Here is a 17,393-nt window from a genome sequence, read left to right on the forward strand (position 1 = left end):
AGGTACCCAAGGAAACTTCTGATAATATACTGCTATACGATAAACAATACAATATGACAACCGGTATGCTTGTAAAATTGCAATAGTATAGAACTGGTCTGTAGGTTTGCATTTCTGCCATATTATGTTAACGATCAGTATTGCAAGTGGCTTATTGATCTTCTGATGATTGAATCTTGCTGAACTGCACAAGTCATTGAGAAGAATTTTTTGCTCCTGATTCACTAAAGAACATGTTTAAAAAATACATGTAAAGTTCATCAATGGAAAATTAATGATCCATTGAAAAAAAAAAAAAAAAAACTACAGCAGATGATGATTCTTCTTCATGTTAATATACAACATGCCATTCAGTTAAAAAGATGAAAAATAAAGGTATAATTTCTTCCAAATTATGGACACACTGTTTGCAAACTTGCTTGGTCAATAACCTAATCTAGACCAGTCACGTAATGGGACATGGTTACTTTCACTTGAATTAAAGTGTCACAATTGTTTACATTTAAAACAATGTAGTTCAACATAAATGAAAACCACAAGAATGGGCCTCATCATATGATATTCTTATGGAGAATGTTATGGTGAGTAATGAGTTCATGGTAATCATATCATACTGCCATGATATTACAGTATTCAATATCCCTAAAGGTTATTATATAGTTTTGTTGTTGCTAGATTTTTATTGTTTTCTATTATTTAAAATGTTATTATAGATGTTTCTCATAAGAGCTAATGCAAATTGCAATTGATAATGCAAACTGTAACTTTTATAACTTTGTCATTTAAAACACATACACACAGTAAAAGTAGTAGTGGTGGTCGTGATAGAAGCTGTAGTAATTGTAATGCTTGTGGCAGAATTTGTAACAGTAGTGGTAGTAGTTAAGCCTTGCTACTGTTAGCATTAGTGTTTGTTGCAGAATCGCTACTATTGATAATATAAATATTAGCATTTTAAGCTATCTATAATGTAATGTAATTATTGTATCTTCACAGGAACCAAAGTGGGCACACATATGAGCATATCAGCAGTGTGATCCACGTGACCCTGTCGGTGTGTGTGTGTGTGTGTGTGTGTGTGTGTGTTTACAGTGAGGGAGGAGTGCAGCTGCTGCTGCGATGGGACTATAAATCCGTTAGGAGCAGGATTCAGCCTCCTCATCTTCCATCATGGCTCCCTCGATAGACAGGCAGGGATACTGGGGGCGGCCAACTTCAACGCTGGACTGGTGTGAGGAGAATTATGTCGTTTCTTTCTACATCGCGGAATATTGTGAGTAAAACACCAAACCACGGCAGTTGTTGGAGGTCTGGTCTCTTTAGCATTTTTTTCCGACAAGGCGGCGTACAGCGACAGAGCACACCGGTCTAAGGTCGTAGGTAAACAGAGGGAGCAGCGGCTGAATTGTGGATCCTGATATCGTGCTAGTTCCACTGATATTGATTTTTCAGTCAGTTAGCATAACTTGCTCATTAGGCCTAATGTACATAATGGCTTTAGACGAGCCATGAGAGCACAGACGACAAGACAAAGGTGAGGGGTGTTTCTTGTCCTGTACATTAGCATACGTTAGTTCAACACGGACTGTTTTGCATAGCGTAACGTCTGTTGACGCTGTAGGCTAACGTATACCTCCACCATACACTGCTTTAGCGTTAGCTGTAACACACCGACATTACTTAAGAAATTATTCTGCGTCATCACCATTCATTTGTACAACAAGTCAGCTGTGTGTCGTTACCGTGAGGTCTCTGCTCTGCAAGGTGCACTTAGAAAGCTAGCCATTCACAGCCACACACTGCGTTGAAACTTAGCCTAACGTTAACTGAAGTGTTTACGATATTATCAAGGCGCCCATAGCCATTCCTTCGTCTAAAGATAAAAACTGGTTACTCAAGAAACACTGTCTTGGGAACGTTAACAGTTAAACTTTGCTGCTGACAAACTGTTAATTTCTTAAGTTGTTTCTCAGCTGTCATCGTATTTACAGTTTTGTTTTGTTTTGTTTTTTAAATAATGGCTCAGGCTTCAACATTAACACAGGTTTTGTTATCATATAGTTAGCATTCAGTGGAGAGTTTGCACAGTTCTGCTCTGCTGCAGTAGGCTATGGAGCAAAACGTGACACCTAAAAAACTAAATTTGAAGTGAGTCACTGAGTACGCAAGTAGTTTAACCCTATAAAGCCTGAACTATTAAAGAATTGGCAGAAAATTCCAATTTTTTGAAATTGAACCCTTTATTTAGTCCTATACACACACACACACACACACACACACATATACATATATATATATATATATATATATATATATACACACACACAAAAAAAAATATGTTATTACACAAGCTTTCTGGTGTATGATATTTGATATGTTCTTGAAGTGCCAATGGTATGGTCCAGGGTGAACAGGGGAAGTGTTCAAAGGTATACAACAGTATTTTGGTCAAGTATTGATTAAACTGAAAACGAAAAACGGAATTGAAAATGTGTATCATATATGATACAAATGGATTTATAGGGTTAAGCTATTGTAAATGACTCAGGCTGCATATTTTGAAACTGAAGACAACTTTGTCTTGTGATTATTTGCTGCCGTATCGCTTTCAGTGATAAATACAAAAACTGAGCAATTTCACTTTCACTAAGTTGCATGTGCAGTTAACGTGCAGTTACCAGTCCTTCACACACACAAACACACACACACACCTCTGTCACACACATACATACTCACAACACACACACACACACACACACACATTTTTTTATAATATACGGTAACTTGAAAGGTGCTACATTATCCATTCATTGTAAGTGATTCAACACTTAGATGGACGCTGTGACCCAGTGGGTCACAGCTTAGACTGCTGCACTTTGACCCCTGATGCATTTTGCACACTCTGTGATAGGTCGATATAGACTTATAAAACCATAGTCCTGTTGTATTGTTTCAGCAAGCCAGCAGCTGGGATCTACTAAAAGCAAATAATTTTGTATGAGCAGGTTCAGTTTACAGCTTATCTACAGCATGATATTGAAAATGGAAGACAGCTTTTGTTTGCACAAGTATCACACGCTGGCCTAGCAAGATAGTGATATTCAACCGTAGACTAATGGCAGTGAATTGTCTGACATTCACGTGGTGATTCAGGTTACAAAGGCTGGAATGTGCCATTGTTCACATGGAAGACACAAAGAGCGAAGCCAACGCGATTTTAATCCTCATTAGGCGTGTGCTTTTGTGTGTTATCTCAGTTTTTAAAACATCAGCAGATGAGAACAATAGAAAGCCAAGCATGGAGTGAGGTCAAAAAGTCTGCTGTGAGGGACTCCTCATGCTCAGACACGTATTTACAGTTTTATGTCATTAAGTCATGACATAGAAAACCTCACACTTGAAAAACCCCAAGACATGTGACAGTATACTTGGACAGCGGCGACACTTTGACGTTAATCAGTCACCTGCAGATAACGTCTGTTATGAAAATAGATAGCAGTATTTATCACTTCTCACATTACCTTTAAACCAGGCGAACACCTAAAGTTTGTATAATGGGCAAAGGCCAAGGGGAGGGCAGTTTACATATATCTATACTCATACCAGGGAGCCACCCAGTTCAGCCACTGAGAAGCTTAACCGGTACAGAGGAGGGTGAAGTGCTTTGCTCCAGGCCAATCAACATCATTTTCTGGAGCCTTGTTCACTTCCCCTCCCCAGATTTTTGCAGCTGGTTTCAGGTTTCAAACCATCAACTTGCTGTGTCATCAAACACTTGCTTACCAAAACATACTGTTCTGTTGCGACATTTCAGTTCTGTCCAACTTCCTTGCAGCGTGAGATGAAAAGCTTCTTCTTGGGATCATAATGTTAATAATAAATATGATACTAATACAAGGCTAATCATAATAATAAACAACTTAATTATTATAGCATTTCTCATGCAAAACATGCAGCTTAGGGTGCTTCATATTAAACAAAAAAGCTGCACCATGCAAATTCACACCAGTCAGTTGAGGTGAGGACTGTTTGTACTCGACTGACAATGAACTAGGGTGACATTAAAAACCCCATGGACTCAACCATAAAGCTGCATGCTTATTCCATGTTTTGTCCTGTGTGAATTTTGCATAGTGCATCTTTAAGAGAAAACAAAACACTTCTGTATTATATAAAAAGAAAATAATTTAAGGTTACATTCAAAAGGAATCACAATGAGTGCACAAACAAGGCAAAACAACGGAGTACAACATCACAATGTACAAATTCAGCTATAGTCGACGTGTAATAGTTAAAGTGAATTGATGTGCAGTGATTGATGCACAGTAGCTCAAGTACTTTTAGCATATTAAGAGTTACAGTATGCTACTGATGGAATCAAATCAGGGAATTAAGTATAGCAGCATCATCTGTCACAGGAGAAGCACCTTATGCAAAGTAATTTGAGTTAATGAGGTGTCAGTGCAGTGACCAGACTTGTGCTGCTCATGTTGCTGTTACAGTGACTAGTGAAAAAAATGAAATACCTAAAATTGCAAGGTCTGCACCATGAGTTATGTGAAAAAATCAAAGAGTTTGATTCTATATAGCAAATGCTTCACCCTGATGGGCTATTACAGTGACTGCAAAATGTAACCGAGGTCCAAATCTCATTGCCTTGGACCTGGCTCATCTATTCCGTGACTGAATGTTTAGCAATGACCTAGGTCATGTCATCTTCCTCTCTCTGTTGTGTTCTTGAACAGGGAACACTGTCAGCAACCTGATTATGATTCTTCCTCCCATTTACGGTGCCATTCAGACATTTCGAGATGGCCTTGAATTCCGCTACATCTGCTCTTTTCTTGGACTGGCAGGTTAGTCTATTGGAACAACAGAGTATTACTCAGATTGCATTCCTATTCTTTATGCATATTAGTTATAAACAACAACTGTATTTGGCTTTAAAGTATGTAGTGCCTGATTGTCATCATACCATTATTCACACCTTCTTTATGTGAGTAGGTAGTGTGTCTTTACTTTCAGTTTTAATGTTTTGCTGGATTGTCTGTGTGTCACCCAGCTGTTGGTGTTGGTTCCTGGTGCTTCCACATGACGCTGCTCTATGAGATGCAGGTGGGCAGACTCACAATGACTGAAAACAAAGCAGGATTTCTCAGCAAAAGTTGTGTACATAATCAAGAATGTGGGTAACCACTGAGACGGTTTTCTTATCTCCTCATTTCTTGCTGAAAGTGCATGAATTAGACTCACTGATGCCTTGGGAAACATGTAATGGAAATTTAAGTGAGGACAGACAGTTGTTGCCAGTCTCAATGAAAAGTGTATCAAAATAGTGTGGTGTTATTTGAATGATGTTTATTGTCATTATACCCAGGTACAATGAAATTTCTCAGTACTTAGTTAAAATAAATCAAATAAATAGAAGCATTGCTGGAAAACAGCAGTAATAGCAACAGCTATGCTGTAGTGACTCATATAGCAGACTGATAAGTATGTATGCTGTGTCTTTTGCCATTTGCAGTTACTGGATGAGTTGCCAATGATTTACAGCACGTGTGTCTTCGTCTACTGTCTGTAAGTGTCTGAATGGTTTGGATTTATTGCTATTGAAAACCTCTCGCAACTCTGGTCAAGTGTGATGCCTACTTGATCAAATTTGTTTGATTAGAGGAGTAAAATGAACCAGTGAATCCCTCAACTGATCCAGTCTCAGAACAGCATGTCTTGTTGTTGTTCGTGGTGTGTGGAGTGTTTGTAATGGAGCTATTGATACTTTGGCTGAGCTGAGCTGAGCCGGAGCGTATTTCTCCATTTCACTTTTTCTGATGTTTGCTCTCGGTCTTTTCAAGTTGATGTCTTTCACTTTGTGCTGAAAATGTTTGCAAGATGAAAACATGCATCTAATTTCTGTTTCAGATATGAGTGCTTCAAACAAGAGAACACTGTCAGTTTATTTCCTATTGCAATATTACTAATCTTCAGTGTCTCAGTCAGTTTGGTGAGTATCTTCCCTCACTGAATTGAACTTCTGTAATAAAGGCAATTATGCGGTTGTCAGATATTTCAATCCCCTAAGTAAAAGTGCATCTTCTTTTGCTATGACTGATATGCTAAACATGTAATACCCTTGACCAGTTTCCTTATCGGTTCTTGTAGGTGTACTTACAGTGGAAGGAGCCAGTGTTTCACCAGGTAAGGGTGTGTACTGCTTATTTTCAGCTGAGTCAGGTTGCCCTATCTATGTTTCCTATTTTGGTTTAGTGTGTCAAAGGTCAGTGTGTATGTGTATATATACTGGTCATTAAAATGATGTAAAATAATGCAGTATTGTTTCATCAACATCCATGTAAGAAAATCTAGAGTCACATCACCATAACAATAATGACAATATGTAATAACTAACAGTGTATCAAAACACAGTAAATCGGTTGTGAACAATCTGGTTGGGATGCTTCATCAAAAGGGGAAATCTCACCATATACAAGCCAGTAACTGTCAGAACGGTTACTTCCATTATTCCCACTGTTTGTCTGTAAATGCTTAGAGTCCCGCATCATGTCTGTGTTGCCTTGCAACAATAAGAACAATGTGACAAAGCTGCCTTTGTTTACTCTTTGGAGCTGGCTTTGTTTACTGATCGCACTGCTCTATAGTCGCTCATAACTGGACCAAACTGGTAGCCCTGCTGTGGTACAGTGAAACAATACAGAGGGAATACATTGCACGAAAAAGGGTCTCGCCATATGAAATAGCTTTCTGTTCATTAACAAAGAAGTGATAATATGCATTAGCACCCACTGTTGCTTTGCCAAATCTAGGTGGGTTTATTAGGAGCTCAAATAAGTCAAATCCACAGATGTAAACTCATGTCAGTGTGCTTGATTTGTAACCTAGATAAAATTAATTTGGTCTACTTCATATAACGTTTTAGAGATTTTTTTTATTTTTTTATTTTTTTTTTACTTCTTGTCCCACAAGGTCTTAAAGTGTCTCAAAGCCAGAAACTCTCTTATACTTTCAGGTCATGTATGGTGCTCTAGTAGCATGCCTAGTGATGCGATCTGTCTTCATAGTTACATGGTAAGCTGGACAAGAGGATATGGGAAAAAAGCTAACTTCACCAAAGGAATGGCTGCTCAATAATGTTGAACAAAGTAAATAATTAAACATTAAAGGTGATATTTCTTGTCTTTTTGGTAGGGTGTATCCCTGGCTTAGGCCCCTGTGCTACACCTCTTTAGGTGTCTTTATGTTAGGTTTCCTACTGTGGAACATTGACAATATCTTCTGTGACTCATTAAGGTAAGTTATTATGGGAAAATTAACATGGGCATGGATAAAATATAATTAGTAAATTGTGTTCCAACACAGTCAGTTCAGAATGATAAATTCCAAGAACTTAGTTATTTTCCTGCTTTAACAGCGGCAGTACAGACAAATTTCACTGTAACAGCTTATGATTTTTATTTCTTCAAAGTCTCATCTTTGTTTAAAAGGAAAACTTTGTTTATGCCATCTCAGGGACAAGTCAGGCAAATTAAAAGTAATGTTGATGCCTGGAAAGAGATCAGTTCAGTAATTGCTGAATACTGTTTTCTCTTTATCAGCATTACCTCAAAACCTAAGCTGATGCATTTTCAGGTTTGATGTGAACACAGCAAATATAAGCCAAAAAAAAAAAAACACTTGTTGCACAGTTGTGTAAAGAATAAAAACATACATTTTTCATTGTTTCAGTGTACGCCTTTCTTAGGGATAGGTATATCAGTCTATCTGTGTGTGTGTGTGTGTGTGTGTGTGTGTGTGTGTGTGTGTGTTATTAATATATATGCTTTTGATGGCTAATATTTACTTTCTTTCTCAGAGCCAGCAGACAGATGCTGCCCCCTGGTGTTGGAGTAGTAACACAGTTCCATGCCTGGTGGCACATCCTTACAGGCCTGGGGTCCTACCTGCACATACTTCTCAGGTAAGCCTATAGCTGGTATTTCAATAACAGGAGACGGGATAACTGTAACAAAATTTGGCATGATAATCATTCCATGATGATGCATCTAAAAATTCAAATTTTACCCTGTTTTAGCCTCCAGATCAGGTCAACCTACCTCAAGCACAGACCAAAAGTAAAGGTATGTCTTTATTATTGTATTTTTAATTCTGCATGTTTGGCCCAAAACCCTGAAAAAACAAAAATGAAAACATGACCTAACATCATATACATAATGTGTTCAGTTTCTTTGTGGAGTATGGCCCACATTGCACATTGAGTCTCAGAAGACAAGCTGAAGTGAAGGGATGGGGACCATTAAAGGATGGTGCCATATCCAGTCACCAGCACAGGGACCTACTGATGCCCCTCTCTCCCTCTGCTGGGGAGACAACCCACGACCAGAGGGCCGGTGTACCACAAGGCATCACCCTGGGGACCCTTCGGTTCTGCAGTGTGGGGATTTGCTAAGTACAATATAGCTCTGAGAAATGTCAAGAAATGGAAGATATTTTTTTCCCATCAGTCATAATTTATTAGATTAGATTCTTTGTAATGCTGTTGAAGTATAATGATTTTATTTGCTTATTCATCTCCAAAGCCAATATTATGTGTAACCCCTGCTGAGACAGTGGTAGATGTTGAATGGGTTAAGGGGGTTCTCTTGATTTTGATTTGGGAAAAGGGTAAACAAGTGTCATTAAGTCATAAGTCAGATTGTCATATTTATCATTGTATGTTAACTACTGTAGATATTTAGATCCCCTAACTGAGGTGTAACTAAGGCTATATTGGTTATGTGTAGTTTTAAGAGTAGTTGAAGGAGTTCCACATACAGTGCAGTATTTCATATCCCTTTCAGAAAGATCCAGTTACTCTCTCTGGATGTGCTTAATACACCTGGGATTTTAACTGCCTGTTAGAAAGTGATCGTGTGTGATTGTAGCTCGGCTCACCAAATATTATTTGCTGGGCCATAGGCCTAGTTGAATTTGTTCGATCAAAGCATGCTATAACTGGAATTATGCTGTCCTTTCCATGCTAAAGTTGCTCTTTAATTTAGCACATGTTGAAGTAATATATGCGACATGTTAATGTTTTACATGACTTTTAACAAGGACAGAAGGAGATGCCACAGTTTTGCTGCACAGCACCACAGCACTGGTTTGAAAGTTTGAGCAGATATTACAGTACAACAGGGTAATTGTTTTCATGCAGGGTATTTTGTTAATACACAGGGCAAGTTGAGCCAGTTTTTTTACAATTTGAGTTTTTATGGAGAGTATTGTACTTGCAGCAGCTTTTTTGTGGATGCTCTCATTTAAAATTCAAGATGTATCCAACAGAGGTTAATCCTCAACTTCCCTCAGGCTTATGAAATGAGCCATCAGTTTGTTAGGATGCGTTATAGAAAAACTACAGCAAAGACTTTTCATTAGTATAAAAAAAGTAAGGCACAAGATTTAATGATTCCCCCAATGTTATGATGTGTTTTCATAATTTATTAAAGATCACTATTTAGTAAAGATATGCACAGTCTTAAAAGGTTAGGTTATTTGGCCAGCATCTGGAGGGTAATTTCTGGGTACAGATAAGACACACACTTGCACATAACTGCACACAAACTGCATTGAAAATATATTGGCTCAACTTGCCCCTTGAAACTTAAGAGAAGGCTCTTAGAATTGGTATCCAGACTGGTAACCCAGACTGAGAGGAAAAAGTTCATTAATTTTTAAACTCCTATATAATCTACAACTAACATAAGACACAGCTTCAACTTATATATATATGCACATACCTTCTCCACAACAGCCATAATCACAGTCATAATCATTTTATGCAACAACTGTTATTTGTGGCAAGTAGTCTTGGAAAGCCAGCCTTTCTCCATATTTGACCATATTTTATGGCTGTTCTGACACTGGTCAAAAAGTTTATCTCAACCCATTATCAGGGAGAAATAAATGTAAAAAATGATGATCGCTACATACATGTTGTTCCCAGTGACCCGGTGCAGCAAACCTGAAGGGCAGCGAGTGTGCCCCGTCAAAATGCTGATGAAGGAAATAATAGTTCGGCCAACTAGAAAAGAAGCGGCAGTCCTGCTTAATAGAAATATTCCTAATCATACTTGTTTAAACTCAAAGGACCAACTAAGTGGGTTGAAAAAAAAAATGTCAGAATCATTGTGTTTTCAAATTCCACTTCATACTAATCCATAAGCAAGTTCTCATCATTTCCTCTTTAATGTTAAAATAGGGAATTGTTAGTAAATCAACTCAAATCAAGAGTTGTTCAAAGTTCCAGTTCTGTAAAGGTACTTTAAAAAATCATCTTAGACCTAAGTATCATTAGCATAAGGTGCCAAAGTTGGAATGGTTTGACAGCTTGATATTTACTAGTATTTATTTTTCACATTTTTTGTCATTTATTTATACCAGCTTAACAAAGTAAAGATTCAAATGGCACATACACACAATGGAACATGTTCATTAAACTTTAATGATACAACCACTAGATGGCAGAGATCTCTATAAAGTTTCAGACGTTGCCTAAGGATGCCACACTGCTATGAGTAACTGCTACCTATCTAGAATTTTAGGAGTTTGTTCCTCAGTTTTCATAACTGGATTTGTGTTGTCAAATGAAGGAATTCACATTTTTGCAATGTTTGCTTTACTGTGAAAGTGTGGACATGAAAAGGAGAAAAATGTCTTGGGCTTAAAATAACTTCTATAAATGGAAAGAGCTAATATGCATAATGTGGGTGCAACTTGATACTTGTTGTATGGAGATACTTGCATGTCTCTCAAACTGTTGTTGTCTGGATTATCTCCTGCAAAAAAACAGACGTCATCAGACATTTCTTTTTTTATGCTTTGACCATGCTGTCCACAAAAGGGATATACTGTCAGTTATAACTACTGCTTGGACCAAGTGTTGCAAAAATGCATAAGCACAATGTACTGTACAAAGGACAAGTATTATCATTGTTCAGCATTCACTTTGAATCTTCCTTGTATGTTATCTTTAAATCACTGCTTGTCAGAGGGGGTGAGCAGTTGTCAATGAGGGTGCCTTATTTTTATCTTTGCAGTGTACTCCAAGTTGCCTTGACACTCATAACAAACAACCCATCAAAATGTTCCTGTGTCTGTTACAGTGTTCCCTCTCCCCATTGGTTTGCCTAATGTACAGAAAAACTACATTTAGAGTGAACTGTCAAAGCATCAGAAAAAAACAAAAACAGCTACTAATTCAAAGTGTGTGCCTAATCATTTTGGCCTTCCATTTGTTTTGTGTGTCTACCTTCTCAACTTGGCTACTGGTCATGTCAGTGACATTTATGACTGTAGCTAGAAGTGATAAGACTTGTTTGATGTGGCCAGTAGAGCGAAGTCTGCCAACATTTTGTAGAAATTTGGTCACACGCCAGTCTTTCGTATGCCCTGTATTGTCAAATTAAAGACAATGTATCAATGTAACCTGTTTCGGACTTCATTCTCCTTATTTTCTCCCACGGTTATAGCACATTCATTCATGTGGTAGTAGTGTCACTACTGTCATTACTGTGGTAGTGACACTACTGCTAGGAGCTGACAGTTGCATGATTCACCGATTTCTGATGCGCACATGTTTGAGTATGACGCTATTTGTGAAGGAAGTGTCAGCTATTTCTGTATTTCTCATCTTTCACAGAGAGCCACATTAATTCATAGTATAGTGCATCTTTTCATATCAGACACTGTTGTGTGAGAATAGTGTTATGAGTTGAGTCATCAAGTTTGAGGTGCAACAGTCACCTATTGACTGAAAGACGTGCATGTTGCTTGTGTGCTATAAATAAGGGAAACGGATGCCAAGCTGATGCTCACGGATGAGGGTTGGTTTGTTGATTTCCTCCATTTGAACTGGGGTTGCCAACATTTGTAGAGTTCACTCAAAAATTTAATCTCAGATCAAGGTCTTAACTACTGTGCTGTGCCTCAGAAAGGGCTGATATCTTCTTCTTAGATTTAATTATTCATTTGCAAATAGATTTACTTCTCATATTCTGAGCATTTGAGGCCTTGAAAATTATAGGTAGGGCTGAGCAATATATTCATACTATATTAATATGACATAAAACTAGATATAATCTTAGATTTTGGATATTGAAATGCCATGAAAAACGTTACCTTTTCTTGGCTTTAAAGGCTGCAATACAGTAGAGATGGAATATTTTAACAAAGATGCAATATTCTGAACTTATTAGAGCATTCTTGCCATTCTGTTATTTGCCTCAGCCTGCTTGGACATCATATTTACATTACTTATGACTGTTCATAAGTAATGTCCTCTTACGCACACATTATCTATCCCTGCATCTTTCTTGCAACATAGACATGACAGGTTGGTTATGTGGAAGTCTGGACGTTGAGGAAGTGTTATCTCAATCTTGTCTCTCAAATGCCAAAACCACTGAGGTCTAAAATTTCTTTAGAAGAGGACGGCTTCCTCATGAGTCGTTTCACCTACGCTCTTCATGCAAGGATTTATCCTTAAAAATCAGTTACTGATGACCTCAACCCTTTAATCAGTGAGTCCAAATATAATGGCAGAAATAAAGAGCTACTGTGCACGTCACACTGTACCCCATATGTTGTAACTCCACAGTGGGTTGTTTACTGGAGGAGGGCAGTGCTAAATGCAGATACTGAATCTTTCTTGCTCCTGACTTATATATCAGATAAGTGCTCTTGTCTCTGATTTCTGTCACTTTTTTTTTCTAAGGGGCTTTCCTGAACATCTGGGTAAACTGAATTCAGAGAGGCTTGAGGGGGGCTACAGTGTTTGGTTAAATCCAGATCCAGAAGTTAGATTTTAGCCTTGTATGGGCATCTTTTAACCAACATCTCAATACAGCTTGCCTCTCCAATGTTTATTTCCTGGGGACTTTTCCACTCTACATGATCATTCTGTGGTCACTTCTTGGGAAGACTTCTATTTTTCCTGACCCTGAACTGAGCTCAGACAATAGAGCTTAACTGATATTGAAGTTTAATTCTGATGAACAAACCTCCAAAACGAATAACAGCCCATGACAATATTGTTAATAATAATATTTGGGTCAGGTAACTTAATGTTGGCAACCATATCAGTGTGCTGACAGCTTGTCTGTGTTTTTAACTTTATAATCAGTTATAATCATATCTTCTTTTAACAGGAAAAAATCAATCAGAACTTGTATTTTGAGAATTTCAGCCTCTAAATTAATTCATTAGACTCATACACTAGGTATTACTTTTTATTTACTGTTCTAACTGTTCTACTATTTTAACATTTAATATCAAGAATGCGACAAAAAATAAACACTTGGGGAAGTTTGCACATGCTAAGCTAGTCTTATATTGCAAATTTATTGGCTGACTTTTAAATCACTAGTCATCTTATTTTACATGGCCATAAACTGTCAAACTTCAGAAGTTATATCTTAATGATTCTGACAGTTATGTAATGACTGAAATGCAATGAAACTAATAGTGTAATGATCACATAATTAAGCAATTGTGTATTAGCCATGGACCTCTTTGATAACTTTTTATTGTGTATTATACATGTAAACATGTGCTGCTTATGGATTGGCTGTGATTTTCCTGGAAAGTCAGGGAAGGCCTTGTGCCTGGTGACACTTCTCAGATGTGAGAAATCCAATCACAACATAACACACACCACACCACATTCCTCTCTGTTTATCTTGCATCAGTAAGAGTGCTGCTGGGTGCTTGTCAAAGTTGTGCATTCCTGCATCACTGTACATTTCACTGTCAAGTCATTTTCAGGAGGACTTTCATGCTAAAGAAACATTACAGCACTGACTTCACTGATACACTGTCATTTTACTGTAAACACATCTGACATCTTGCACACGATAGATGCAATGAAAAATAATAGAATGCACATAAGAGAGAGCCCTAGGTTAATCTTTTCCTAATAAATGAAAACATTAACAGATATGACACCCAAAACCAATGTGTCAGCTCTTTTGACAGTAGACTGCAGCTCATATGAAATGTAGGAAAACACCCGATCACCACTCCTTTTTGTGACCAATCTGTAAAAATCCCCTGTGCTCTTGACTCCCTCTGGCATGTTTATGACTCCTTGTTTGCTCTCAAAGTTGAAATGTGACAAGGAGTGCTAGGATTTTGATATTTGATTGCATAAATCTGTTGGAAAAACAACAAAATACAAAGGCCTCATGTTTATTTTACTGCCACAATGAGGAAATAATAAATGATTCTAATATGTTTTAGATCCAAATCCATTCAAAGTTTTTTTATTTATTTATTTATTTATTTTTTATACTCTGAAAGTCAGTCAGAGCAGTAGCCTACATATTATGATTTACACTGTTTGCTGAAAAGTGCATTTTGTGTGAGGACTATGAAATTAAAGCAGCATCCAGTTTTTATCCAAACAACAGTTATTGTACAAGCCATATTTTCAAGTCAAGGAGGACGACATACTCACATTTCACCTGGTTATTTGTCAAATAAACAGGTGAAATGTGAATATGTTTTCTCCTCCTTAACTTGAAAATGTGGTATGTGCTACTTTTCACATTTTTTGAGCATACCCGTTTGATTTTGGGATTTTGCACTGTAATGACTATCACACAGTTGAAGTGCAACCTTCTCTTCTAACAACTACAGCACTTTAGAAAAGCGGTGTAATATTACAGGATTTGTTAAGACTGGCAGATCAGCTCCTAACCTCGGGGGACAGCGAGAGGATTTGTTGCATCTATGAGTCAATACCCAGACTTTATTGTGTGTAACAGATACGTAATGAGGGCCATTAGCAGGTTTGGCCCGGTACTGCTGTCTCTCCTTTGACTCACGCTTAGCTGTAATATTGAAACTGCTGATTAGATTATGTTCAGATAGCTTTGGTCATGTATTGGCTCAGGTGAGGTTTGCCAAGCTGTGGGTGTCCCAGCGGTAAACAGAATTATGCTGGCAGACGGCTTGCTAATTAGGCCCTGACTCATGTTGGGAATGCCCACATGGCTGTACAGTCATGAGCAGAGAGAAAACATCTTTGTGTATGCTGCTGTTTCTGACGTCATCACCGGATCACCTGCCCTTATTTTTTCTTTTTTTTTTTTCTTTTTTTTTTCGTTTTTGACACTTTGCAGTATGTTACAGTAAAATCAGAATAGTGAACAAGGAGCTTTTTTTTCAGTCACTGTTTTAACATTGCAAACTAGTGGTGATACCTGTGGTACCATACCAGTGATTCTGCATGATTAGCATAAAATTTGCCTAGATACGGATCTATCTGATATGTTATTATTTAGATGTCAGTAACTAATCAATTTTTACTGTAATCAGCCCCGGGCTTTGGAGTTGTCAGTGCAACAAAAGAAGTTGTTTTCCACATGCTTATCTTGCGGCTGTAAATGTTCCACAGAGGCACAGATGATTTAGATCTTTGATTATTTTCCCTAGGGCTTTCTACAGGGCTCAGACATGTTTTAAGACAATATGTGGCCTCCATTGACTCCTTATAGCTGTGAAACTGCTTCTCAGATGCATCCTAAGTCAGTATGTCCAGCAGGTAGCTCAGCTGGAGAGAGAGATTCATTCATTATTTGCACCACTCTGCATAAAATCTTGCTTTCCCAAGAAAATCAAACAATTTCTCACTGAGTAAAATTTGCTTTTCTGTGCTATCAAAACAATTCTCTGTATCTGCAATAATTACCTTCAAACGCAACTCCTTCATCATACTTTAAATGCCTCTACAGCCTCTTAACCACATTGCATTTACCCAGATATCATTAGTTCTGATTATTGCTTCATTTGGTAAAAGGGCAATTATGTTACAAAAAATGCAGCAAAACAAATCTGTCATTTATTAGTGCTTTTTATCTGCAGGCTATCACTCAATCTGAGCCCAACATTTTAACCCCTCAATTATCTATTATCACCGCATGCTGTCATAATATTCCATGGAACTGTGTGATGAGCACTTTGTTGACAAGCTCAAGGGTAACCTAAATATTTGTAGTCCCCGTAACAAGTCTGGTGTTTCTTTGATGAACGATTTAAGAGGACCCTGCTGTGCATGGAGCCACTGTGCCGATCTTGTTTGGACAGGAGCACATACACATAATTAACAGTGGGATCCAGGTGGCCCCTGCTGCAGCTGTACATAGAGCCCTGTGTATCTCCAGCTGCATAGCTGAAAAACAGAGGCTGACAGAAGGGATTCTATCGTCTGTCAAACATGAAGATGCTCTGGCTTGGCCTTCTGACTCTCATGATGCCCAGCCAGCACACAGCCTTCCCCCTGAAGAGCTCACAGCTACCTGCAGAGCATCACTCTGGAACATCTGAGGCTGACCTGGGGCTTGCAGAGGTATTTATCAGTGGATGCATGGGATGTGACCCCTGGTAAGAAAGTATGAGGATGATTTACATATTTTTCTTCTGGCATCGCATCATTTATGTATGGGAGAGCCATATTGGACAGTTTTACTGCCATACTGCCTCAAGTAGAGTGGTACTTAGCTGAGGTATGTTGGTGGAGCGTGATTTTAGCAAAGTGCCAGACTTCCCTAAAAGCTTTTTGTCATGGCCTCATCATTGATGAGATATCTTTTTCAACGACAAAATATATGGCCACCATTGTCTCATGTCCATAGAGTCACTATCCTCTTTTTTTCTGTGTTTTACTTAAAGCACATTGCAATGCAGAAGGTGTGGTAGAGGTGTAGTAGAGGTAAGGGTACGTGTTTTAGTGGTGGAATGCAGTTTGCTGATGTTTTTAGGCTGAAATAAATCTTTGTGAAATAAATTTATCACATACATCATAATAAGTAGTCCAACTAATGTCGGTGATATGAATATAAATCATTTTTTATTGTATAATTAAGTTTTGTTTATGCCGATGATTGTTGCCTTGTGATCACAAGTCAGAATAGCTTATCCATCTTCTAATTATATACGGCTATATTACTGATGATATAGATCAGAAAATATGACAGCAATCGTGCAGTAGGAAAAATTACAGCAGGAACAACAGGTACTTAGTGTTAATGACTTGGCTGATTACATTTTCACAGTGAACACTGATGCCACCATCTGTTTTGGCATGGTGAGATCATCATTAGAGGATCAGTCTTAAATCACTCAGCCAAAAAAGACCAGCACAGTTCTTTCGCAAAGTAAATCTTATTCATCTCGGAGGACTGCACAGACTTTGTTGGAGTTTGATGTATTTATTTACCCTATGTGGTCCAGTATGTGACAAGGGGACTGGTACCAAAATCATATCCATGTCTTCACTGGTGCACATAAAACACTTTACAGAGTGTTAAGCATTCAAAGATTCATGAGGATAAACCTTCTCC

General features: G+C 38.0%; 1 protein-coding gene across 1 annotated transcript; it reads left to right on the forward strand.

Annotated features, from left to right (window-relative positions):
- Positions 1-1,142: 1,142 nt before the first annotated feature.
- On the forward strand, positions 1,143-11,482 carry acer3 (alkaline ceramidase 3). Its single transcript, XM_030069366.1, has 11 exons — positions 1,143-1,273; positions 4,746-4,856; positions 5,063-5,115; positions 5,525-5,577; positions 5,920-6,001; positions 6,160-6,195; positions 7,025-7,083; positions 7,204-7,305; positions 7,868-7,972; positions 8,087-8,132; positions 8,236-11,482. The coding sequence occupies exons 1-11, from the start codon at positions 1,171-1,173 to the stop codon at positions 8,287-8,289; spliced, it is 804 nt and encodes a 267-aa protein (XP_029925226.1). The 5' UTR covers positions 1,143-1,170; the 3' UTR covers positions 8,290-11,482.
- The last annotated feature ends 5,911 nt before the right edge of the window (positions 11,483-17,393 follow it).

The sequence above is a fragment of the Myripristis murdjan genome, chromosome 14, assembly GCF_902150065.1.
Source record: "Myripristis murdjan chromosome 14, fMyrMur1.1, whole genome shotgun sequence".
Classification (NCBI taxonomy): Eukaryota; Metazoa; Chordata; class Actinopteri; order Holocentriformes; family Holocentridae; genus Myripristis; species Myripristis murdjan.